This window comes from Pongo pygmaeus, chromosome 18 (assembly GCF_028885625.2).
Source record: "Pongo pygmaeus isolate AG05252 chromosome 18, NHGRI_mPonPyg2-v2.0_pri, whole genome shotgun sequence".
Taxonomy (NCBI): Eukaryota; Metazoa; Chordata; class Mammalia; order Primates; family Hominidae; genus Pongo; species Pongo pygmaeus.
This window is the reverse complement of record NC_072391.2, coordinates 4,312,752-4,338,176: the sequence shown is the minus strand read 5'-3', so window position 1 is coordinate 4,338,176 and position 25,425 is coordinate 4,312,752. Positions and strand designations below refer to the sequence as shown.

Sequence of the window (25,425 nt, the reverse complement as noted above, 5' to 3'; positions counted from 1 at the left end):
TGGGATTACAGGCGCACACCACCACACCCAACTAATTTCTGTATTTTTAGTAGAGACGGGGTTTCACCATGCTGGCCAGGCTGGTCTTGAACTCCTAACCTCAGGTCTGTCTGCCTCAGCCTCCCAAAGTGCTGGGATTACAGGTGTGAGCCACTGCGCGGGGCCCAGCTTCCCCTAATGTTAACGTCTTACCTAACCATAGTAAGAGGATCAGAACCAGGAAATTGCAGATCTTATGTGAATTTCGCCTGCTCTCCTGCTATTGTCCTTTCCTGTTCCATGTTCCCAACCAGGATCCCATGTTCCATTTAGTTGTTGTATCTATCCCCTTAGGGACTATTCCTAGATTGTGACAGTTTCTCAGTCTTTGTCTTTCATGACCCAAAAGTGTCCAAGGACACTTTTGATGGGTACTGGTTAATCACTTTGTAGAACAGGTCTCAATCTGGGCTTGTCTGGTGTGTTTTTGCGATTGGATTGAGATTACACACTTCTGCAGGAATGCCACCGCAATATGTTACTTTTAGTTTTTTCCTCCTTTATTGTGGTAAAATACACTCAACATAACATTTACCATTTAAACCACTTTATTTTATTTTATTATTTTTTTTGAGATGGAGTTTCACTCTTGTTGCCCAGGCTGGAGTGCAATGGTGCGATCTCAGCTCACCACAACCTCCTCCTCCCGGGTTCAAGCAATTCTCCTGCCTCAGCCTCTCGAGTAACTGGGATTACAGGCGTGAGCCACCGCGCCCGGCCTACACCAATTTAAAGTGTATGATTCAAGGGCAGTATGTAGATTCATCCTGTTGGATCATTTCTAGACTTTTTCATCATCCTACAAGCAAACCCCAAGCTCCTTATCTTCCTCCCCTAGCACCTGGCAACCTCCAATCTGTGTCGCCTCTACGGATTTGCCAGTTCGAGACATTTCATCTGGATGGAATCATACGCTATGTAGCCTTTTGTGTTTGGCTTCTTTCACTAGCATAACGTTTCCCGGGTTCCTCCACACTGCAGCATGCATCGGTGCTCCATTCCTTTTTGTAGCCGAATAATATTCCATTGCATGGACAGATCACATTTTACTTTTATTTTCTAATTCAACAAGGAGACCTGGTGTGGGCCCCGGCGCTGGGCCTGGGAGGCGAGGGAGGGGATGGAAGAGAGCCCCGTGACTGGCAGGAGGCACTGTGGAGTGTGGGGAGAAGGGGTCGGGATCTGCATGCTAGGGATTTTATTCACACGTGGCAATGTTTATGGAGGCCAATGCAGAACTGCCGTTATGGGACGCGGACTCCTTTGAAAGTCTCATTTCTGTAAAAGGAAAAGCAGTAGTTCATGAGGAGGGGGAGAAGGGCTCAAGGACAGCAAGGGAAACTCCCCCTGGGGCGGGGGAACGTGGTCGTCGGTGGGCCCAGCTTTGGCGGCTTGGCCCGCGAAGGTCGCCCCGTGAGCAGATCCAGCGCAGGCCGAGTGCCCCGGGGCCCGCATTCATTGCTTACAGAGCAAGGGGAGCCTCCCGGGAGGGAAATCCAACAGTTGGAAACTTCGATTTATCCCAAAGGCGTGCCGAATGGGAAGGCAACATTTTGATTTCCCAAACGTTGCGCCCAGCGGCTCCTTCCACGGCAGGCGCCTTCAGGTCTCTCCGCAGGGTCGGGACCCCGGGCGGCGCGCGGTCTCTGGGGCGCCGAGGGAAGCCCGGCCCGCAGCGCCCGGGAGCGCTGAGTGTCCGCTGCGCGCGGCCTAGGAGCGGCGCCGCCCGGGGCGGAGGGCGGAGCCGAGCGCGCGCCCCGCCCCGCCCCGCCCCGCCCCGCCCCGCAGCCCCGAGCCCAGCGCGCGCACCAAGGCGGGGCGGTGCGCGGCCCGTGCGCGTGTCCGGGGGCAGGAGGCGGCGGCGGCGTGCGCGGGCCGCGCGTGCGCGCTGCGGCTGGGCGAGGGGCGGCGCGGGCGCGCGTCTGTCAGTGACAGCGGGCGGGGCAGGGGCCGGAGATGGTGGCGGCGGCAGCTCTTCCGACATGAGGCAGCGGCCGCGGGGGACACGGCGGCGGGCGCGGCGGCGGCCGCATCTCTAGCTCGGGGAGGCGGCCCCCGGCGTGGGCGCGGGCGGACGGGCGTCCCGGCCGGCGTCGCGGGAGCCCGGCTCTGCGGCAGCGTCTGCACCGCCGCCCGGCGAGGGGCCCGCGTCCGTGGTTCCACGCGCTCGGTCCCGGGACAGCGGCGGCCGCGGCGGGGGCGGCGGCGCACTCGGGGGGAAGCAGGCCCCGCTAGACGGGCCGCGCCGACGGGCTCCGCGCACTCGCAGCCCGGGGCGCCCCCACCCCCAGCGCCCGCCGCCGCGGGCAGGGCCGGCCCGGAGCGCGGGGTGCGGCTGGGGAGCGCGGGCCGGGGCCGCCCGCCGAAGCTCGCGGCTCCGGGTCGGGGTCGGGGTCGGGGTCGGGGTCGGGGTCGGGGTCGGGGCCGGGGCCGGGGCCGGCCGCGCGCCGCCTTTGACGCATCGGAGCGCGGCTCCTGCAGGATGGAGGGCTCCGCGCCGCCAGCGGAGTTGTTTGTGCGCAGGCGGCTCGCGGGGCTGGGAGCGCTCAAGGTCTGAACTTCCCTCCGGAGCCGCAGCTGGAGGAGGCGAGCGCGCGAGGAGGAGAAGCCGCGCGGCGCGGAGGCCACCCTCGGGAGGAGCGGCGCGGAAGGCGAGCGAGCAAAGCGGTCCCGGACCCACGGCGGCCACGCGGCGGGGACCCCCGGGCCCTCTAGGTCCGTCCCGAGCGGTTCTCGTCCGCCTCGAAGGTGAGGGCGGTGGGGACACGGCTGAGCCGGGAACCACAGTTTCGAGGAACAGATGGTGCCTGTCCAAGTCGCGTGCTGGAGCCGCCCCTTAGGACAGGAGCAGGTCCCGGGCCTCCAGGCGTGCATGCCTAGGTGGGAGCGCCGCTAACTCTCCCCGTTTTGCTGGCAGGTACTGGTGACCCCGGCCGGGGCAGGCTCCGGGACTCGACAACATGGCTTCCCCGCCCCACCAGCAGCTGCTGCATCACCACAGCACCGAGGTGAGCTGCGACTCCAGCGGGGACAGCAACAGCGTGCGCGTCAAGATCAACCCCAAGCAGCTGTCCTCCAACAGCCACCCCAAGCACTGCAAATACAGCATCTCCTCCAGCTGCAGCAGCTCTGGGGACTCCGGGGGCGTCCCCCGGCGAGTGGGCGGCGGAGGCCGGCTGCGCAGGCAGAAGAAGCTGCCCCAGCTGTTCGAGAGGGCCTCCAGCCGCTGGTGGGACCCCAAGTTCGACTCGGTGAACCTGGAGGAGGCCTGCCTGGAGCGCTGCTTCCCGCAGACCCAGCGCCGGTTCCGGTATGCACTCTTCTACATCGGCTTCGCCTGCCTTCTGTGGAGCATCTATTTTGCGGTCCACATGAGATCCAGACTGATCGTCATGGTCGCCCCCGCGCTGTGCTTCCTCTTGGTGTGTGTGGGCTTCTTTCTGTTTACCTTCACCAAGCTGTACGCCCGGCATTACGCGTGGACCTCGCTGGCTCTCACCCTGCTGGTGTTCGCCCTGACCCTGGCTGCGCAGTTCCAGGTCTTGACGCCTGTCTCAGGACGCGGCGACAGCTCCAACCTTACGACCACAGCCCAGCCCACAGATACTTGCTTATCTCAAGTGGGGAGCTTCTCCATGTGCATTGAAGTGCTCTTTTTGCTCTATACCGTCATGCACTTACCTTTGTACCTGAGCTTGTGTATGGGGGTGGCCTACTCTGTCCTTTTCGAGACCTTTGGCTACCATTTCCGGGATGAAGCCTGCTTCCCCTCGCCCGGAGCTGGGGCCCTGCACTGGGAGCTGCTGAGCAGGGCGCTGCTGCACGGCTGCATCCACGCCATCGGGGTCCACCTGTTCGTCATGTCCCAGGTGAGGTCCAGGAGCACTTTCCTCAAGGTAGGGCAATCCATTATGCACGGGAAGGACCTGGAAGTGGAAAAAGCCCTCAAAGAGAGAATGATTCATTCCGTGATGCCAAGAATCATAGCCGATGACTTAATGAAGCAGGGGGATGAGGAGAGTGAGAATTCTGTCAAGAGGCATGCCGCCTCGAGCCCCAAGAACAGGAAGAAAAAGTCTTCCATCCAAAAAGCTCCTATCGCCTTCCGCCCTTTTAAGATGCAGCAGATCGAAGAAGTAAGTATTTTATTTGCAGATATCGTGGGCTTCACCAAGATGAGTGCCAACAAGTCCGCCCACGCCCTGGTGGGTCTCCTGAATGATCTGTTCGGTCGCTTCGACCGCCTGTGTGAGGAGACCAAGTGTGAGAAAATCAGCACTCTGGGAGACTGTTACTATTGCGTGGCGGGCTGTCCCGAGCCCCGGGCCGACCATGCCTACTGCTGCATCGAGATGGGCCTGGGCATGATCAAGGCCATCGAGCAGTTCTGCCAGGAGAAGAAGGAGATGGTGAACATGAGAGTCGGGGTGCACACGGGCACCGTCCTGTGCGGCATCCTGGGCATGAGGAGGTTTAAATTTGACGTGTGGTCCAACGATGTGAACCTGGCCAATCTCATGGAGCAGCTGGGAGTGGCCGGCAAAGTTCACATTTCTGAGGCCACCGCAAAATACTTAGATGACCGGTACGAAATGGAAGATGGGAAAGTTATCGAACGGCTGGGCCAGAGCGTGGTTGCTGACCAGTTGAAAGGTATGTGCACTTCTTTACCTCGGCATCCCCCCTCCCTGATCCTGATTGTATTACATTAAACAAAAAGATCGTTCAGCCTCAGTGTCTGGAGGCAGCTCAGATATCTCAGAATGCCTTACCATGGGGGGATCTCAGGGTCAGAGTGACTTTTCCTCCAGCGGGTCAAATATCACAGATCTGTTCACACTGCAGAAAGGGACGCTGTGCAGAGATGACCTAGATGCGACCTTTAGAAGGAAGGAGAACTTTGAACGTGCATAACCACTGGTTGGCTGAAATGTGGGGGCACGTCCGGTGAATGTAAGGGTATGGAGCCCTTCAGCATTCAGCACTTTTTAGCACTTTGCATTCATTTGGTCACCATGAAGTCCCATCCAAATGTTTCCCTCTGCCCTTTTTGCGAAAAGTTGGAGAATAAAACCTTTCTCCTCTCTAGGCCTCACTTTGCTTATCCTCAAAATAGGGATAGGAAGTCGGCGCAGTCCTGCAGGTCTCTGGAGAATTAGACGGAGTTACTTACCTTTGAGTACACACTGCCTTTTATCTAGGTCTTTTTTTTTTTAAACTTTGCATTTTCAACTTTCAGCCATCATTTAAGGATATTTTATTAAAGTAATATTTGCCTTAAGTGAAGAGCTTCATATTGAGCTTCTCCAGCCACCAGGTGATTTGGAAGGGAGACACGTACCTGCAGGAGAGCTGGTATTCCCGTCCCTCATCCTCTCAGGTATGGATCTGGTGCCTGGTTCCTGGTTTGAAGCTCCTTACTGCTATTCTTGATGTTTTTACTGGGCTGCTTCTTTTTTCTAATATAGGACAAAAGTCTTTGAGATCTGGAAAATGATGTTAAAATAAGTAGGACAAAAAAGAAAGATTTTAAGTAATCTGCTACATTTCTTCCCCCACTTCCTCCTTTTTAAACAGTCCTTATATTTTACTAAAATCTTCAGGATTGAGGGGAACATCTACTTTGGAAGTGTGTAGAGAAAATAACACTGATTTTTTTAAAAGCCTGCTTTTGTTAAGCTGTATTGTATTTTGTGGTCCCCACACACTGCATACGTAAACAGTTAAAAGCCTCAGGAAAGGGAATCCTCGGAAGGAGAAGTAATTAATAGTTCCAATCAGAGATGGCAGAAGTAATAGTTTCAATAAGAGACGGCAGAAGTCATAGTGTGAGTCAGAGACGTCCGGTGGTTGAGGTGGAGCCTGCATAGGTGGTTGGTGTGAGGTCATCCTATGTGCCCAATTAGCATTATCTTTCTCTGGCTTGTGATCTGAGCTGCTGTATTTTTCATGTATTCTCTGGCAAGGGAACATCATCTTTCTTCTGATTTTTTCTTTATTTCACTAACTTTGCTGTTGAAGATTTTATGGATGTAGACGAAAACTATTTTCACCCGAGAATTCACCTAACCTAGAGCACTTTAAGGACTATGTTGACGAGGTCAGAAACTACACTTTGCTGTTCACTTGAAAGATGCTGCCATGACGAGTGTCTTTCCGTTTAGGGCGGTGGCACTCGCTCTTGAGCCTGAAGGTGTCACTGGACAGGGCTGTGGCTGTAACCCCCTGCTTGACACCTTGGCATTTTTAGGGCCCAGGTGTCACAAGCTCTGTCCTTGGAGACTGTGGGACGGTGGAGCTGGGCGGCAGTACATTAAATTAAATATGTTGGCCCACACGACAATGAGAACAGTTTTGTAAGCTGTACTTTGTATGCTGTATTACTCGAATTTCAAAAATGAAAAGGGTGTAATTATTAAGTATGTTTGGAAATTGCCAAGTCATTGAATACCTATTTTGTGAATTTGTGAGTAGTTTTATTTTAAGTTGGTAGATCAGGGGTCTCAGACACAGAGCCAAAAAAAAAAAAAAAAAAAAACGCTAGAGTGGGTTTGTGTTTTTTGTTTTTTTTTAAACCTCGAATGGTGTAAATTTGGTAAATTAACTTTTCTTGACATTTGTGTACATTGTATATTTATAGAAGTTTTAGTACTGTATGGAGTAGGGAAGATAGAAGGCTTAGCTAAGCTGCTGATTTTTTAAATGTGATATTCTTTCCTTTAGCTGTTTCCCTGAGACCACGATTTTGTTTTCTTGAGCTCATTTTGCAAACCTTTGTGGATAGGACTCCAGGAATAGAGTATGTCTACACAACTTCCTGGCCCTTTTGGAAACTGTCCTTACAAAGCTGAATTGAGATGACAGCACAGTTTGTGGAAGACCCTTTCACACACATAGTTAAGCTTATCTACATGTAAGATCGATTTTAGCCTCTGCCTTTGGGCTGGTGGCAAATATTTTCTCTATACAGTATTGGGTATTACGGGAGGCTGAGGCAGGAGAGTTGTTTGAACCCGGGAGGAGGAGGTTGTAGTGAGCCGAGGCTGCGCCACTGCACACCAGCCTGGGCGACAGAGCAAGACTCTGTCTTAAACAACAACAACAACAAAAACAAAAAAAACCCCAATACTTGGTGTATTAGCCTTTCCCTCTTACCCCCTTTTCTGATCCCAGGGTTAAAAAGCAGCCAGTAGCGGCCCTGCAGGAATGGGCATCCATAGAATGAGAAGGGGCTTCTAGAACTAGCCTGGGAGCACGGAAGGAAGCTCCTCTCATTCGAATTTATCTGAACAGGCTTTGCAGAAGGGTAGTGTCATGATTTCTGCACATTCCCTCACTCTGAAATCTGTGTTGTGCCCCTGCCACTGACTGTGCACCTGGCACTGTGGATGTGGAGGAGGATCCGTGATCGTGAGGTAGGAGGTGGGACTTGACTCCAGAGGCGGGGTTCAGATGCCAGACTGGATTGAGGACTAGCTAATACCGGGATGGGGCAGAAGCAGCGTTCCGCAAGGCACGCCCACCAGTGTGCCATGTTAGTTTACTGTTGCCATGGCCACACCCGGAGTTACTGCCTCTTTCCACGGCTGTGACCTGACAACCCAAAAGCCACCACCCTTTTCCTAGAAATATCTGCCTAAGCCGCCCCTTACTCTACAGGAAATTAAAAGTAGGTATAAGGTAAGGCGGGGCGCAGTGGTTCATGCCTGTAATCCCAGCAGTTTGGGAGGCCAGGGTGAGTGGATCACCTGTGGTCATGAGTTGGAGACCAGTGTGGCCAATGTAGTGAAACCACTTCTCTACTAAAAATACAAAAATTAGCCCGGTGTGGCGGTGCGCGCCTGTAATCCCAGGTGCTCCGGAGGCTGAGGCAGAAGAATCGCTTGAACCCGGGGGGTGGAGGTTGCAGTGAGCTGTGATCATGGCCACCGCACTCCAGCCTGGGCGACAGCCTAGGCGAGACCGTGTCTCAAAAAAAAAAAAAAAAAAAAAAGTAGGTATAAGTATGATTGCAAAACTGCCCTGAGCTGCTACTTTCCGCCTTTGGGAAAGCCCAGCTCTGCAGGAGCAGTCATGGAGCTGTAACACTGCCTGCCTCTTCAGTAAAGCTGTTTTCTTTCCTGCCACCGGCTCACCCTTGAATTCTTTCCTGGGCAAAGCCAAGAACCGTCTTGGGCTAGGCCTCACTTTGGGGCTCGCCTGCCCTGCGTTAATAGTTCCCAACCTCCGTGAGCTCACGGTTAAAAACGTTGTGGAGTATGTCCGGGAGTGGGGAGCGCTTTAGAGGTGGCCCCTGCTGGAGCTGGGTCCTGAGATCAGGCCGTGGCTCTCCAGGTGGACAGAAGAGCATCAGGGCAGAGCAGAGAGGTGGGCGTGGCTGGGCCCTGTGCTTCTCTGTGGTGGCGGGTGATTGTTAGTTGTTCATCAGGACAAGGAAGACCATGGGTAGCGTGGGAAGGGGTTTGGATTTGATCCTGTAGGTGTCAGGGAGCCACTCAACAGGGGGCTTAGGTGATCTGACTTGCAGTTTTAGAAAGTTCACTCTTTCAGAGCTAGTGAGTGTGCGTTGGAAACAGATTAATGAGGTGTTGAGTGAATCCCAGGTAGGGGTGATGGTGGCCCAATCCAAGGTCACAGCAGTGATAGAGGTGATGGGATCTGAGTGGCATTTGATGGGACTGCAAGCCAGATTTAAACAAACGACTGGCAGGAGGGGAAGGGCTTGACTGTGTGAATGCCACGTGAATGGGAAATGGCATTTTAAGTTTCTGGAAGTGACTTGGCGACAGTGTGGAGTCAGGAATGGGTGAGGGGCCTTTGACGTTGCTATGGTATGAATGGAGAATGCAGGATGGACTTGCAGAGTACGGAGGCCCGGAACCCCTGGCTTGCTTATTCATTCAGCAAATCATTTACTCTGTGTCAGGCACGGTTCTGGGTTCTGGCGATACAGCCGTAAACAAAACAGACAAAAATTCCTGCTCTTGTAATAGGGGACAAGAATTTTTAAGTCAATAATATAGGAGGATCGCTGGAGCCCACGAGGTCGAGGCTGCAGAGAGCCGTGATTGCACCACTGCATTCCAGCCTGGGCGACAGAGTGAGACCCTGTCTCTAAGAAACAAAAACCAGGCCTTCTAATAGGGGAGATCTAATAGAGGGGACAACAGGGGAGTCAAACCATAAATAAGTAAAATAGAAAAAGTGTTTTGTGAACAAACATAAAGCAGGAAGGGGATATAGAAGATGGGGTGTACATGAGTGTGAGAAATCTTATCTAGGGTGGCCAGTCACTGGGAGAAGGTTGCAAGAATTTTTAGCGTACTGCTAGGATTTTGGAAATAATCTAAAAAGTGAGGGGCCGGGCATGGTGGCTCATGCCTGTAATCCCAACAGTTTGGGAGGCCGAGGTAGGCAGATCACCTGAGGTCAGGAGTTTGAGACCAGCCTGGCCAACATGGTGAAACCCCACCTCTACTAAAAATACAAAAATTAACCAGGTGTAGTGGCAGGTACCTGTAATCCCAGCTACTTGGGAGGCTGAGACAGGAGAATTGCTTGAACCTGGGAGGCAGAGGTTGCAGTGAGCCAAGATTGCACCATTGCACTCCAGCCCGGGTGACAAGAATGAGAACCTGTCTCAAAAAAAAAAAAAAAAAAAAAGTGTGAGGGACAGTTATTAAAGATATGGAGAAATGGGCCGGGCGTGGTGGCTCATGCCTGTAATCCCAGCACTTTGGGAGACCGAGGTGGGCAGATCAGGAGGTCAGGAGTTTGAGACAAGCCTGACCAACATGGTGAAACCCTGTCTCTACTGAAAATGCAAACATTGCCTGGGCGTGGTCGCAGGCACCTGTAGTCCCAGCTACTTGGGAAGCTGAGGCAGGAGAATCATTCAAATCCAGGAGGTGGAGTTTACAGTGAGCCAAGATCGCGCCATTGCACTCCAGCCTGGGCGAGAGGGCAAGACTTCGTTGCAAAAAAAAAAAAAAAAAATGAAGAAACGGTCTGATTCAGGTGAGGAACCTTCCACAGCATTTGGGATGAAACCGCTAGGCCTGAGGGAACCATGGCTGTTGTATTCTGCCTTGGGCCACAAGCAAAAAATGGTGAGACGTGTTATCTCGAGTTGTTGGCTTTTCCTGTCATAGATACACCGTCACAAAGACAGAAAGTGAAACCATTAGAAAATATCCACAGGCATCTTCTTTTCCCATGTAAATATTAGGAAGACAGAATGAAGATGCTCCTACACTCTCATCCACACCCATGGTAATATCTCTGTAGAAGGGAATACTGGGGAGTGATCACACTGTCAGATGCAGAAATTAAAAAAGCTTTTTTCCCCAGCCAAACTTTATGCTTGTGGAGCAACTCGGGGAGGAGACCCACTGGTGTGCATTTGGGCAGATTGTCACCTGTTGGCCACCTCTGTGATTGAGACCTTCGCCTTAGAGGAGTTCCTATCTAGACCCTGTCTGGTGGGCCGACAGACCGACAGTGGACGGAGGCATTCTGTATGCATTAGCCTCTGCAAACACGTGTCTCATGCTGGAAATCTGGGCGTCCCGTTAACCCTGAGCACGGGCCTGCCAGCTGACAGAACCCTAGCCAGGTAGGTGTTGGTTTGGGGTTCAGTTGCATGCTCAGGTGTTCCCCTTCCTTCCTCCGTTAGCTTGTCCCCACCTAAGCCTGCAACCCTTGCCACTGGGATGCTAACCCGTTAGCACAGCCCAGTCTCCTAGCTTGGAAATTCTGCGTTGACCTGCATTCTTTTTTTTTTGAGACAGAGTCTCGCTGTGTCGCCCAGGCTGGAATGCCGTGGTGCGATCTCAGCTTACTGCAACCTCTGCCTCTCGGGTTCAAGCGGTTCTCCTGCCTCAGCCTCCCGAATAGCTGGGATTACAGGTGTGCGCCACCACGCCCGGCTAATTTTTGTATTTTTAGTAGAGATGGGGTTTCACCATGTAGGCCAGGCTGGTATTGAACTCCTGACCTCAGGTGATCCACCCGCCTCAGCCTCCCAAAAGGCTGGGATTACAGGCGTGAGCCACCACGCCCAGCCTTGACCTGCATTCTTGAGCAGGATCTCTTATGCATGTGGAAATACAGCCTCTCAGATAGCAAATGGCAGAGATGAGATGAGGCACACAGTTCCCCTCCACAGCTGGGGTGGGAGACAAAAAACAGCTGTAGAGTCGACACTCAAGCCACCCCCAGTGACCATTTGTTCAGGCTCTTTGAGACCTGGCTTCTAGTGACAAGGACACAGCTGTTAATTCTGAAGACAAGCTTTTGAGTAGAAGTAAAAGCAAGAGAAGGTTAAGGTTTGCTGAATTGCCAATGGGATGAAGAAGGAAGGGAAGGCTGTCTTTTCAGGTAGAATGCCCAAGGAAGGGAAACATGGAGAAGGAACAATTAGAGCAAGTCAAGAAGTTTCAAGATTTTTGTCTTCTGGCCAGTTTGGTTAGATAGTAATTATGTTTCTGCATATTGGTCAGCGTTGCCTATGTACTTTGCTGTGGAATAGTAATCTTGGAAAAAAACAAACAAACCAACCCACATTAATCTGTCCATGTCTGGGCACAGAGTGTGCACAAGCCTGCGTGGGCCGTAAGTCTCGTCTTTCTCTTGGTTGGTGATTTCAGTATTGGTGTTTTTGCTGGAATTCCAAAACTGTAAGAGTGTGATCATTCACCATTAGAATTCTGCAGGTCCCCTTCTGACTCTGGACTAACTGAGCTTAGGGGCCTGTCATCCATCTGGCCCTGGGCATATCATTTGTACTTTGCCTGTGACACACCTCAAGACCTTTTCCAACAGGAACTAGCATCCCTGGAGGGAATTTTGTGAAGAGATGAGAGTTTTTGAAACAGGAAGGGAACTGGCAAGGGAAGTGGCCAGGCACCGGTGCTGCCACGGAACAGAAGGGAAGGGACTGGGCTGCATAAGAGGGTGGATGTGGGGCCGCCACCCATGTGTGTGGGCCAAGGGTAGGGTGGTCCTCCCCTGGGAACACTGCAGACGGCAGTGATGTTCTTCTAGTCTTGTGGATGTACCCAGTGAACCACAGCAGCCAAGCCAACCCGTGGCTAAATTTTAGTCAACTTCAGCGAAGAAGACTGCCCCTTGTAAAACTTGTCTGCTCTTGGAAATCAGGTTTTTTGTCTCATTTTCCCCAGCCTTTGCTAGCATTGCACTTGTAAAAAATTCCTGGCATCCTATCTGCAGAGTTAAGTGGGAAGGCTCAATATTCTGGGATAGGTGGGAACATCAAACCTGTCAGAGGCTGGTGGTGGCAGTGGAGGCAGAATGAGTTGTAGCAGTAGTGGTGGCAGGAGTGTGACCTAGAGGGCAGAAGCTGGGAAACAGGGTGAAATGCTGGGCCCCAACACTCAGGGATAGCTGCACCAAGCTTATATGCCTTCCTCTAATCCAGTAGAAATTGTTGTTTCTGTAGGTTTTTTTTTCTTTTCTTTTTGAGACAGGGTCTTGATCTGTTGCCCAGGCTGGAGTTCAGTGTGCAGTCACAGTTCACTGCAGCTTCGACCTCCTGCACTCAGATGATCCTCCCATGTCAGCCTTTTGAGTAACTGGGACCACAGGCACATGCCGCCACACCCAACTAATTTTTTTTTTTTTTTTTTTTTTTTGAGACAGTCTCACTCTTGCCCAGGCTGGAGAGCAGTGCCCAGGCTCACTGCAACCTCTGCCTCCCAGGTTCAAGCAATTCTCGTGTCTCAGCCTCCCCTGTAGCTGGGATTACAGATGCATGCCACCATGCCCGGCCAATTTTTTTTTTGTATTTTTAGTAGAGATGGGGTTTCACCATGTTGGCCAGGCTGGTGTCGAACTCTTGGCCTCAAGTGATCTGCCCGCCTCAGCCTCCCAAAGTGCTGGGATTATAGGTGTGAGCCACCATGCCTGGCCTAATTTTAAAAATTATTTGTAGAGATGACGTCTCCCTATGTTGCCCAGGCTTATGTACATTATTTATATAGGTTGTCTATTGATATTTACAGTATTAGAAATTGAAACAAACTGAGAAGCTTAAAAATCTTTTCTTAATTTATTTCAAAATAATAATGAATTCATTTCACCCATCGCATGTTAATATAAGTAACATTTTTATAAAAATAACTATTTTTTAAAATGAAAATATTTGATGAGAAGGGTGGCACTGCCATACATTTTTGCAAATCTCTTTAATGTGTGGATTAATAAACGGTTGAATTTTTTTTTTTTTTTTTATGGACTTTTTCCGGCTTGTTGCCCACATTGGAGTGCAATGGCACGATCTCGGCTCATTGCAACCTCTGCCTCCTGGGTTCAATCGATTCTTCTGCCTCAGCCTCTCGAGTAGCTGGGATTACAGGTGTGCACCACCACGCCCGGCTAATTTTTTGTATTTTTAGTAGAAACGGGGTTTCACCATGTTAGCCACTGTGCCCGACCCATGGCTGAAGTTTAAGTGATAAAATGTACACAACAGAAATCTACCATGTTAAACACTTTTAAGTGTGTTCGCTGAATTTTCTTAACTGCTTTGGCATTCAATTTGTTGCAATATGTTGAAAAATGTGTAGAAAATCTGGCTTTAGTTGGAAGAGCATTTTCATAGCCTTTTTATGTAATTCTGGATATTTTTCTTTGATTCTGTAGAAACATTCAACAAGTGAGTAGTAGTTTCTTTTTCTTTTTCTGAGATGGGGTCCTGCTCTGTCACCCAGGCTGGAGTGCAGTGGTGCTACCACAGCTCACTGCAGCCTTGACCTCCTGGGCTCAAGTGATCCTTCTGCCTTGGCCTACCAAGTACCTGGGACTGCAGGCATGCACTATCACAGCCCGCTGATTTTTTGAGTGGTAGTTTCTTAAAGGTTAGTTGCAATATGGAATGTGAAATTGTATTATCTTTTTTTGTACACTATTATATGAAACGCTGCTGGGTTTTGCCCAGGTGTGATTTTATAGTGTCATGCGCTATAGTCATTTGGAAAATATTGGTCTCTTGAATGGTGCAGCTCTTCCACATGTTGATGTCAGTAAAGTCTAATAGTCTGAAGATGTTGAGTTCATCACAGTGGCTGATGTAAGTTTTCCAAAACTCTATTTGAAAATTGGAATTTTTTATCATTGGCGGCAAATACTGTCAGTTATTTTCCTTGAAGCGTCAGACTCGTTCATATTCCCAGGAATGGTCTGCCCGTACTCAAGCCTGAACGACCGTAGTTTGTCTGTAGGTCACGTGTAAATGATGTGCTACCAAAAAGGTGGCCAATTCAGCTTGCAATCCAAACAGCTGCACAGCTGCTTTTCTCGAGGACCACTGTGCTTTGATGGGCAGCAGCGTCGTCGTAGGCGTGCTTCTCATTTCATCACTCAGACTATTCAAAAGACACCTACTCAAGCTTGTGATTTAACACAATCATTCATGTTGACAACTTCATCAGGGACATTCTTTTTTTTCTTTTTTCTTTTTTTGAGACAGAGTCTCGCTCTGTCACCCAGGCTGGAGTGCAGTGGTGTGATCTTGGCCCACTGCAACCTCCGCCTCCTGGGTTCAAGTGATTCTCCTGCCTCAGCCTCCCAAGTAGCTGGGATTTACAGATGTGTGCCACCACACCCGGCTAATTTTTGTCTTTATGGTAGAGACGGGGTTTCGCCATATTGGCCAGGCTGGTCTTGAACTCCTGACCTCAGGTGATCTGCCCACCTTGGCCTCCCGCAGTGCTGGGATTACAGGCATGAGCCACTGCGCCCGGCCCATCAGGGACATTCTTAAGTGAAGCTGTCTGCCTTTCCTTTCGTTAAGGGTGGGGTGGTGAAGGACATGCTGAGGGCTAGTGCAGTTTGGTTTCCCTGCCTCGGGACCTGCTCAGGCACTAGCGGTTTCACCCATGGCTTCTTCTGCACTGTCACTGCAAATGTCAACACTGAAGAAGGCAAATGCTGTCTTAGTGTCATTGTGCAAATAGTTTAGACTCCACAGATACCTTGCAAAGTCCTCAAGGACCTCTAGGGATCTGCGGACCACACTTTGAGAACTGCTTCCCCAGCTGGGCTGCAAGACGGGAAGACTGAGGGTTTTGTATGTGCCACCCAAGCATGCTTTCTCATGTGTGTGAAACAACGCCAATTGGAGTTGTGACATGCATTACGTGTTTCCTGTGGAAATAGCAAGTGACCTTAGTTCATACATTGACCTTTTCTTACAAAATCCTGAAAAATCCTTTGTGATTCTGGTAAATCTTTGTTGCTCATGTTCAAAGTGTGTGATAAAGACCATCACCTTCAAGCTGGCCTCGGCTTGTGCCTGTAATCCCAGTGCTTTGGGAGGCCGAGGTGGGTGGATCACCTGACGTCAAGAGTTGGAGACCAGCCTGGCCAAGATGGTGAAGCTCCGTCTCTCCTAAAAATACTAAAATTAGCCAGGCGTGGTGGTGGGCACCTGTAATCCCAGCTACTCAGGAGGCTGAGGCAGGAGAATCACTTAAACCTGGGAGGTGGAGGCTGCAGTGAGCCGAGATGGCACCACTGCATTCCAGCCGGGGCGACAGAGCGAGACTCTGCCTCAAAAAACAAACAAATGGCTGGGCGCAGTGAGTTACGCCTGTAATCCCAGCACTTTGGGACGCCGAGGCGGGCGGATCACCTGAGGTCGAGAGTTCGGGACCAGCCTGACCAAGATGGAGAAACCCCGTCTCTACTAAAAACACAAAATTAGCCCGGTGTGGTGGTCTCAGCTACTTGGGAGGCTGAGGTAGGAGAATTCCTTGAATCCAGGAGGCGGAGGTTGTGGTGAGCCGAGATCATGCCACTGCTCTCCAGCCTGGGCAACAAGAGCGAAACTCCATCTCAAAAACAAACAAACAAACACACAAACAAAGGAACGACCATCAACTTTGTTTCTGTAAATTTTTTTTGGAAGGGCTCACCTTTGAATGTTTGGGTGCTTGGATTTTGATTTCTGATACATTCGGGCTTAATTCTTGGTTGTATGGTTTCCTAACTGTGGGATCTTGGGCAAGCTACCTAGGGGCTCTGCAATTTATAGGAATGATGGTGTCTCTGTCAGAGGGTCGTTGGGAGAAGCAACTGAGATAATTCAAGAAAAGCACTTATTTGCATAGTGACTGGATGGTAGACAGCCATTCCATCAATAACTAATGCTCCCTGCTGGCTGAGTCACATTTCGTATTGCACTAAAGGGTGTTTCTTTCTTCCTGCGCTCAATCTGGCGCACATCTTGTATCATTCAGTACCGAAACCTAGAACACACTAGGGACTGTGATTGTGTCAGTTTCTTGTACTAAAAAGGGCAAGTGTCCAAAATACAAAACGCTGATAGCTCGCCCTGGTTAAACTCTAGCTGCTGAACTTGGCTGCCTCTTTACTGGAAACCCTCGGGGGTTCAGCACGCTCGTTCCTAGGCTGCTTCAGTTCCCCAGAGCCTGGAGGTTCTTAAGATGCTGGGCCCCTCGATGGTTGAGGAATTATAAGCAGATCTTCATCTTTGCAACTCAAGCTATTGGCCGTGGTTTGAACTAGAGTGGTTTTTTCAACTGTACTGTATCCTACTGTAAACTCATTTGTTTATTCATTAAATATTGAATGGGTTCCTACCATTGGCAAGGCCAGGACTAGGTTCTGGAGATAGAGGGGTGGCCCCTGCCCTCTTGGGTCATGACACCTAGAAAGGGAAGTAGACAGTGATCAAATAATCTGTACAGGCCAGGTGCAGTGGTCATGTCTGTAATCCCAGCACTTTGGAAGGCCGAGGTAGGAGGATCGCTTGAGTCCAGGAGCTCGAGACCAGTCTGGGCAACATAGCGAGACCCTGTCTGTAAAAATAATAAATAATTAGCTGTGCATGATGGCATGTGCCTGTATTCCAAGCTACCTGGCAGACTGAAGTGGGAGGATCATTTGAGCCCGGGAGGTCGAGGCTGCAGTGAGCTGTGATTGCACCACTGTACTCAGCCTTGGTGACAGAGCAAGACTCCGTCTCAAAAAAAAAAAAAAAAAAAAAAAAAATCACCTGAACAAATATTGTACTAGACTTCCTGACTGTATTACAGATAGGCTTGAGATGATCTCCATTTTATAGATGAGAAGACTGAAGCACAGAGAGGTTAGGTAACTTGTGATGATCACACAGCCAGAAAGGGATACTAAATGGTGGAGCCAGTATTTAAACCCAAAGGCTGTATTAGAAAACACTAGTACCCATCTCACAGAATTGCTGCGAGGATTAAATGAGAAATACAAGTTCTTAGAAAGTTCTTGGCACATAGTACCTCTCAGTAGAGAAGAGCTAGTGTTACTGAAAGTTGGAATAATTTTCTTAGCAGTGGCAGCAACAGCCAAAACAACTATACCTGTCTTTAGCTCTCTCCATTTACCCTGCTGTCACGTACCCTGCCCTCAGGTATCCTGCTGTCTCAGCCATAGTGAAATCCTAGGATCCTGGGAGCCATGTGTGTTTAGATGCTTTTATTTGCTTGGTTCTTTCCCTTTCTATAGCATTTACAGACTGAGTTTGTTTTTTTCTTTTCTTTTTTTCTTTTTTTTTTTTTTTTGAGACAGAGTCTCACTCCTTTGCCCAGGCTGGAGTGCAGTGGCACAATCTCGGCTCACTGTAGCCTCCACCTGTATCAGACCATTCTAACACTGCTATAAAGATGCTACCTGAGGCCAGGTGCATGGCTCACGCCTGTAATCCCAGCACTTTCGGAGGCTGAGGCGGGCGGATCACTTGAGCTCAGGAGTTCGAGACCAGCCTGTCCAACATGGCAAAACCCCGGGTCTACTAAAAATACAAAAAATTAGCCAGGCATGGTGGCATACGCCTCTAATTTCAGCTACTTGGGAGGCTGAGGCAGGAGAATCGCTGGAACCTAGAAGGTGGAGGTTGCAGTGAGCCACGATCGCGCCACTGTACTCCAGCCTGGGCAGCAGAGTGAGACTCTATCTCAGAAACAAACAAACAAAAAAGATTCTACCTGAGACTGGGTAATTTATAAAGAAAGCAGGTTTAATTGGCACAGTTCTGCATGGCTGGGGAGGCGTCAGGACACTTACAATCATGGCAGAAGATGAAGGAGAAGCAAGGCACATCTTAAATGGTGTCAGGAGAGAGAGAGAGTGAGAGAGAGAGCATGCGCAGGGGAAACTACCACTTTTAAACCATCAGGTCTCGTGAGAACTCCCTCACTCTCACGAGAACAGCATGGGGGAAACCACCCCCATGATCCAGTCCCCTCCCACCAGGTCCCTTCCTCGACACGTGGGGATTACAATTCAAGATGAGATTTGGGTGGGGACACAGAGCTAAACTATAGCAACCTCTCAGGGTCAAGTGCTTCTCCTGCCTCAGCCTCCCCAGTAGCTGGGACTACACATGTGCACCACCACGCCCAGCTGATTTTTTCAAATTTTTGATAGAGACAGGTTCTTGCCATGTTGCCTAGGCTGGTCTCAAACTCCTGGGCTCAAGCTATCCTCCTGCCTTGGCCTCCCAAAGTGTTGGGATTACTGGCGTGAGCCAAGGCACCCATCTGAGTTGGTTTCTTAACATCCTCCAAAGGTGATTTTTTTTCAAGAATCAATATAAACTCTTGGATTTTAGCTTATTTGATATATTTCATTCCGTTACAGATATATGATTTTTGATGCTCAAATTGTCCCATTTGGGGCCCATGGGAGCCCCTTTAAGTTGGCTGCTGAGTCCTCTTCCTGCAACCCCGGTGGTCTTTGATAACTTTCATACCCATTTAGTAACCTTTTTAAAGAATTGAGAAATTATAGGTATTAAAATCTCATTAATTCTGTTTGTCTGATATGTTTATTAGAGAGACTGAGCTAAAGTTTACCCTCATCTTTTTTGAAAAGAAAATGAATAGTATATGCATGTTTCTATGAGGAAATAATGTCACCCAAGAAATGGTTTGTGCATCTTCGAGTTTCTTGGAAGCTTTAATTTGCATTCCTACAATTGAGAGCAATGTAGAATTTGTTTCTGTATCTTCCCACTAATGCCTGTTGAGGGGCAGGTGCCTGTGAATGTAGGTAAATCGTGATAAAAAAAAAACAATAAAAAGGCCGGGTGTGGTGGCTCACGTCTGTAATCCCAGCACTTTGGGAAGCTGAGGCAGGCGGATCACTTGAGGTCAGGAGTTGGAGACCAGCCTGGCCAACATTGTGAAACTCTGTCTCCACTAGAAATACAAAAATTAGCCGGGTGTGGTGGCGCACACCTGTAATCCCAGCTACTCGGGAAACTGAGGCAGGAGAATTGTTTCAACCTGGGAGGAAGAGGTTGCAGTGAGCCGAGATCACACCACTGCACTCCAGCCTGGGTGACACGGTGAGAACTCTGTCTCCAAAAACAAAACAAAGCAAAACAAAAACAAACAACAACAAAAAAAATCCCAAACCAAAATGTAGATGACCTGTTTGCAGACTGAGGAGTCCTGCAGCGAACTCCATCCCCCAGGACAGCTGTGGAATGTTCTAGAAGGCCCAACTCCAGGAAATCCCTTAATAGGAGCCTTGCTCTCAACAGTGCCTCCTGGAACGATGGGCCGGCCCCTCTCTTTTCCATCTTGCATCATATGTATTTGACTTATTTTGTTTATAATCTGTTTCCACGCCACTGGAATGTATCTTAAGAGCAGGAATTTTCCATGTTTTACTTCCTGCTGTGTTCCTAGTGCTGGGAATATAGCCGGGCATATAATATATGCCTGATAATACTGGCTGAATGAATGAATGAATAAATGAATGAATATTACAGGCCAGACACAGTGGCTCATGCCTATAATCCCAGCACTTTGGAAGGCCGAGGGGGGCGGATCACCTGAGGTCGGGAGTTCGAGACCAGCCTGGCCAACATGGTGAAACCCCATCTCTACTAAAAATACAAAAATTAGCCGGGCGTGGTTGTGTGCACCTGTAGTCCCAGCTACTCGGAAACTGAGACAGGAGAATCACTTGAACCTGGGCGGCAGAGGTTGCTGAGATTGTACCACTACACTCCAGCCTGGGTGACAGAGTGAGATTCTGTCTCCAAAAAAAAAAAAAAAAAATCCCAAACCAAAATGTAGATGACATGTTTACAAACTGAGGAGTCCTCCCCCAGCCCAGCAAACCCCATCCCTCAGGACAGCTGTGGAACATTCCAGAAGGCCCAACTCCAGGAATTCCCTTAGTAGGAGCCTTGCTTTCAACAGTGCCTCCTGAAGCGATGGGCCAGCCACTCTCTTTTCCAGCTTGCATCATATGTATTTGACTTAATTTTGTTTATAATCTGTTTCCACGCCACTGGAATGCATCTTAAGAGCAGGAATTTTCCATGTTTTACTTCCTGCTGTGTTCCTAGCACTGGGAATATAGCCAGGCATATAATACATGTGTGATAATATTTGCTGATAAGTGAATTAATAAATAAATAAATATAAGCCTGGTACAGTGGCTCATGCCTGTAATCCCAGCACTTTGGGAGGCCAAGGCAGGCAGATCAGCTGAGGTCAGGAGTTCAAGAACAGCCTGGCCAACATGGAGAAATCCCATCTCTACTAAAAATACAAAAATCAGCTGGGCATGTTGGTGGGCACCTGTAATCCCAGCTACTCAGGAAGCTGAGGCAGGAGAATCTCTTGAATCCAGGAGATGGAGGTTGCTGAGATTGCGCCCCTGCACTCCAGCCTGGGTGACAGAGCGAGACTCTGTCTTAAAAAAAAAAAAAAATATATATATATATATATATATATAAAATGTACATATATATTTATACATATATATAGTATACATATATATATATATGTAACTCCACATGTGAGTGCCCTGTTATGTGTGAAACCACACCCCAAACATCTACACGGAACAAGCCTGAAGGTAGAGGAAAGGCAATAACCACTTTGCTGGAATGACTGAGTGGTTCATTAAATAGAGGCTCCGGAGGGTCTTGATAGGCTCTAGCAAAGGTGGTGGCTGAGAGAGCTGACCAGTGCATGGTGCCTGGGAATGTGAATGGGCCCAGGGGCGCCAGAGTGTGGACAGCTTGGGACTGTGGGCTCTGAGGTGCTGCACTGAGGGCGTGGGGCGCAGGGCAGAAACACAGAGGACTGAGTGCTTAGGGAAGGCCCAGGAAATGTGGGGTTGAACGGCTTAGTTCTGGCAATTATTTTTAAGCTTTGTAAGATGGAGATTTCAAGAAGTATATTTATCTTTAATAATATTGTAGCTCCTGGTAATTCTTATTTGATTACCATTTATACACATGGAAAACCAGCATACCTGTTTCTGGCAAAGCTCCAGGGTAGTCTTTGTGCATAATTTCCAGGATTTTTATGTAATGCTATTAAAATCTGTTCTTTTTTTTTCCCCCTTCCGAAGCGGGGAAAAAGCAGCTTTTGAATCGTTTATTTTCGTGTTTGAGTTGTTTGGGAAATATTAACTACATTTTCTAACACTCTAGCCTGGAGAAAGGAAGAAACCCCACATGCGTGTGATTTATTTCCTTGTGTATGGATATTAAATGCAATATACCATTAAGGCTATGACACTTTAAGTGAAAGGGTTTATTGCATGTTGATTCAGTTAGTTTGTACCCTATTGTATTACTACGTAAAGTGTGGATTGCATTGTATTCTGGAACTTCATAAATGAGTTCTTTTTCCCATGAGGAAAGGCCACTGCTTCTGATGTTCATTAATGTGATTTTTGTGTGTGTGAATGAGCTGCCTAAAAACTGGATGTGGTGAGGGTGCTTTCTGAAAGGGAAGCACTTTTATAGCATGATCTTATTTGAAAATTTAATTTGTTTTTGTAAATTAGCTTTTGGTCTTAATACATTTCCTCCACTAACAAGCACTTTTGGGCAGATAATTTAATCTCTCTGGTTCTGTTTTTTTTCATATTGGTAAAATATAAAGTTTGAGCTAGATATGCTTAAAATCTCCACCATTGTCTAAGTATAGCTGAGATTCTCACGTGATTGGGACATAGTGCTCATTCTTAATATGAAAAGTGGTTTTTTCTTTGTCCACTTGTTTAAACTACGAACTCTCATTTAGACACATTTAGCATAGGGAAGCTCCGATTTATAGAGCCACTAAATTGCAGGGCGTGTGTGAGATTTGTAACTTCATAAAAGATTCTTTACTTCCTTTAAATATAAATACGTAAGATTGAGTTCTAGAAATATAATTTACACATGGTTTCCTGAGGATCACGTTTCCTGAATAAAGCAGGGTGTCGTTAGAGGAACCCCATTTGATTGTTTTTTTTTGTTTTGTTTTTTGAAATAGAGTCTTGCTCTGTCACCCAGGGTAGAGTGCAGTGGCATGATCTCAGCTCACTGCAACCTCCGCCTCCTGGGTTCAAGTGAGTCTTGTGCCTCAGCCTCTCGAGTAGCTGGGACTATAGGCATGCAACATCATGCCCATCTAATTTTTGTGTATTTTGTAGAAATGGGGTTTCATCATGTTGCCCAGGCTGGTCTTGAACTCCTGAGCTCAAGCAACCCAGCTGCCTTGACCTCCTAAAGTGCTGTGATTACAGGCGTGACCCATGGTGCCTGGTCTGGGAATCCTGTTTGATTTTGAAAGTCTGAGAAACACTTTTGAAATGGCTTGGAGAAAATGTGAAGTGAATAATTATTATTTTTTTAATGTGCTTCAGTTCCCATGTGAACATTATTTTAGGGAGAGATTGGAAGGTTAGTTGCCAGTAAAATGAATTTCACTGTGTTGGCAAGTTTTACACTCGTAGGACTGAGCGAATCCTGGACTGACAGTGTTCTTACCGATGATTCTGTTGAGGAAGGACTTGCTTGCTCTTGTTGCTCTTGACAGTGAGCTTCTGGATCTACTGGCCCTATATTGAGTGTGCAAGGGGACGTGTTAGTCCTCTAGTTGTCCCCCACATTAATGCATCTGGAAAGTGTCTACCTTAGATCGTGTAATTAGAAATTAGAGGGCTGGGCGCGGTGGCTCACGCCTGTCATCTCAGCACTTTGGGAGGCTGAGGCATGTGGATCACCTGAGATCAGGAGTTTGAGATCAGCCTGGCCAACATGGCGAAACCCTGTCTCTACTAAAAATACAAAAATTAGCCGGGCGTGGTGGCAAGCACCTGTAATCCCAGTTACTCAGAGGCTGAGACAGGAGAATCACTTGAACCTGGGAAGTAGAGGTTGCAGTGAGCTGAGATTGCACCATTGCACTCCAGCCTAGGTGACAGAGACTGTCTCAAAAAAAAAAAAAAAAAAAAAAATTAAATGTCACCAATGTTGAAAGGAAACTCTTGGATTTTGTCAAAGACTTATAGAAAGTTTTGAATGATTTTCTTTATTTTTTTCACTCAGAAGCATAATTTCCCTCTTAAAATCCCTGATGTGGATCATTTGGTTCCCTGTCATTTCCATTTTCTTTGTTTGGAGTGTCTCTTCTAGATCTCCTGAGTTTCTGTGTGTGTTTTCTTCCTCTTTGTTCAAATGATGAGCACACATGAAAGCTTTTCCTCCTTTGCCTGGGTGAGGTGGTATTCCAGGTGTGATCTGCAGTACCTGATTATTATATTGTATTAATCTCCTCAATTTTATTTTCTGGCTTGTCTGCATTTTTCCTTTTCTGTCTTCTCCCTTTTTTTTTTCTTAGTAGAGATGGGGTCTTGCTATGTTGCCTGGCCTCGAGCGATCGTCCCACTTTGGCCTCCCAAAGTGCTAGGATTACAGGCGTGAGCCACAGCGGCTGGCCTCCTTTTCTTTATAGTAATTTGAATGTGGTGATTTTAATCCTGCATGGTTTTCTTATCCTTCCTCAACAAACATCAAAGAGGCTGCTGGAAAGCCACATGACATTTGCTGTGATTTGCATGGCTGATGGGAAAACACTACTTGGTTCTGAAGGACAGGGTTGTCATTGGATACCTTTGCCCTCTGACCCGAGTGAGAATCTCACCTGGACGAAGACCCGAGTTGTGAAATCACACGGAGAAAGTGTGATTCCGAACCTGCTGCCGTCCTGTGCTTCCTGAGGACAAGTGAGTGACTGACTCCGTGTCCCAGGAATTGCAGGAGGTTAAAAACTTTCAGAACTACCATGCAAATGAGAAATTTCAGAGGACTTTTCTCTAACACAGATTTCATAGTGAATGTCTCAGCTTGATTAACATAATTAACGCTGTGTTCTTTCTGGCTCCTGAAAGAAATTGTGATTAGGAACACTTTCAGGGCTGATGAGTCTAAGGTATCAACTTTGTCCCTTCTGCCACTTGAAGTTCAAATGGAAATGTTTGCTTTCATAGCTCCAGTCATGATGTTACTTTATTTAGTAGCTATTAAGTTTCCCATTCCATAGACTCCTGGGAGGTGTTCCAGTTCGCGCTAAGGCTTCTGTTGCATTTAGCACCACTGCCTATGGTGTGTGGAGCTTTCCTGAACAAGGAATAGCAACAAGGTTCTTAGCTTAGTAATAATTTTAAGCTATTCTTTGATTTTTTAAACAATTAATTAATTAATTATTTTGAGACAGCATCTGGCTCTCGCCCAGGCTGGAGTGCAGTGACGTGATCTCAGCTCATTGTAGCCTCCGCCTCCTGGGCTCAAGTGATATTCTCCAGCTTCAGCGTCCTGAGTAGCTGGGACTGCAGGCACATGCCAACATGACTGACTAATTTTTGTATTTTTTGTAGAGACAAAAATACTTTTTTTATGTAGAGACAAAAAAAAGTTGAACGATAAAAAAAATCTTTTATTACTTAATAATGTACTTTGACATTTAGCCATTTCATTTTCACTAGTGTCCAGACGTTTCCCTGAAAGGCATGAGTCCATGAGATTTAATACAGAATTATAATTTGATGTAAATGTTTTATATAATCAGTTATTTGTTTTTAAACAGTAGCCTCTTTTCTAGGCCTGCTCTAGGTTGATTAAATAATACGTTTTCTGATCAGCCAGATCCTTAATAGAGAGCTTCAGGGGTAGCAAATGGTTGAATATGAAACCAACCTCATTTGCCATGTTGTTAGATATAAATGTCAGTGATAGCACTTTCTGGATGGTTGAGTTTTCTGAAGAGCAGAGGATTTTCTCTTTTAGTCAATCAGATAATTTTCTGTTTTAACCAATTCAAACATTTGATTTTATGTTTCTGAAATAGATAAAACACTTTCATAAAAATGGACTGTGCCAAATAAGATGTAATTTTCTTGATGACTCAGTTATTTTTGCCTCTTGTTATTTGGCTTTTACTAATATAGCAATTTCTCTATAAAAATAGGAATCTTTGCTTTTTTAAAAAAACTGAGATTGTTCTGTTTTTCCAGTTCTTATGTTTTAAAAAATAATTTTTTTGGCTTCTTTTGCTATCAATGTATGTA

At 48.0% G+C, this 25,425-nt stretch overlaps 1 protein-coding gene across 3 annotated transcripts in view; it reads left to right on the top strand.

Annotated features, from left to right (window-relative positions):
• The first annotated feature begins 2,468 nt into the window (after positions 1-2,468).
• Positions 2,469-25,425, top strand: part of ADCY9 (adenylate cyclase 9) — a 153,244-nt gene continuing 130,287 nt past the window's right edge. For 2 of the 3 annotated variants that reach the window (XM_054455750.2, XM_063655085.1), the window contains exons 1-2: positions 2,469-2,787; positions 2,957-4,692. In XM_054455750.2, coding sequence (XP_054311725.2) covers positions 3,000-4,692 — 1,693 coding nt within the window. In that variant the 5' untranslated portion in view covers positions 2,469-2,787; positions 2,957-2,999. The remainder of the gene's footprint in view (positions 2,788-2,956; positions 4,693-25,425) is intronic. The other variant, XM_063655086.1, reaches the window with a different exon arrangement.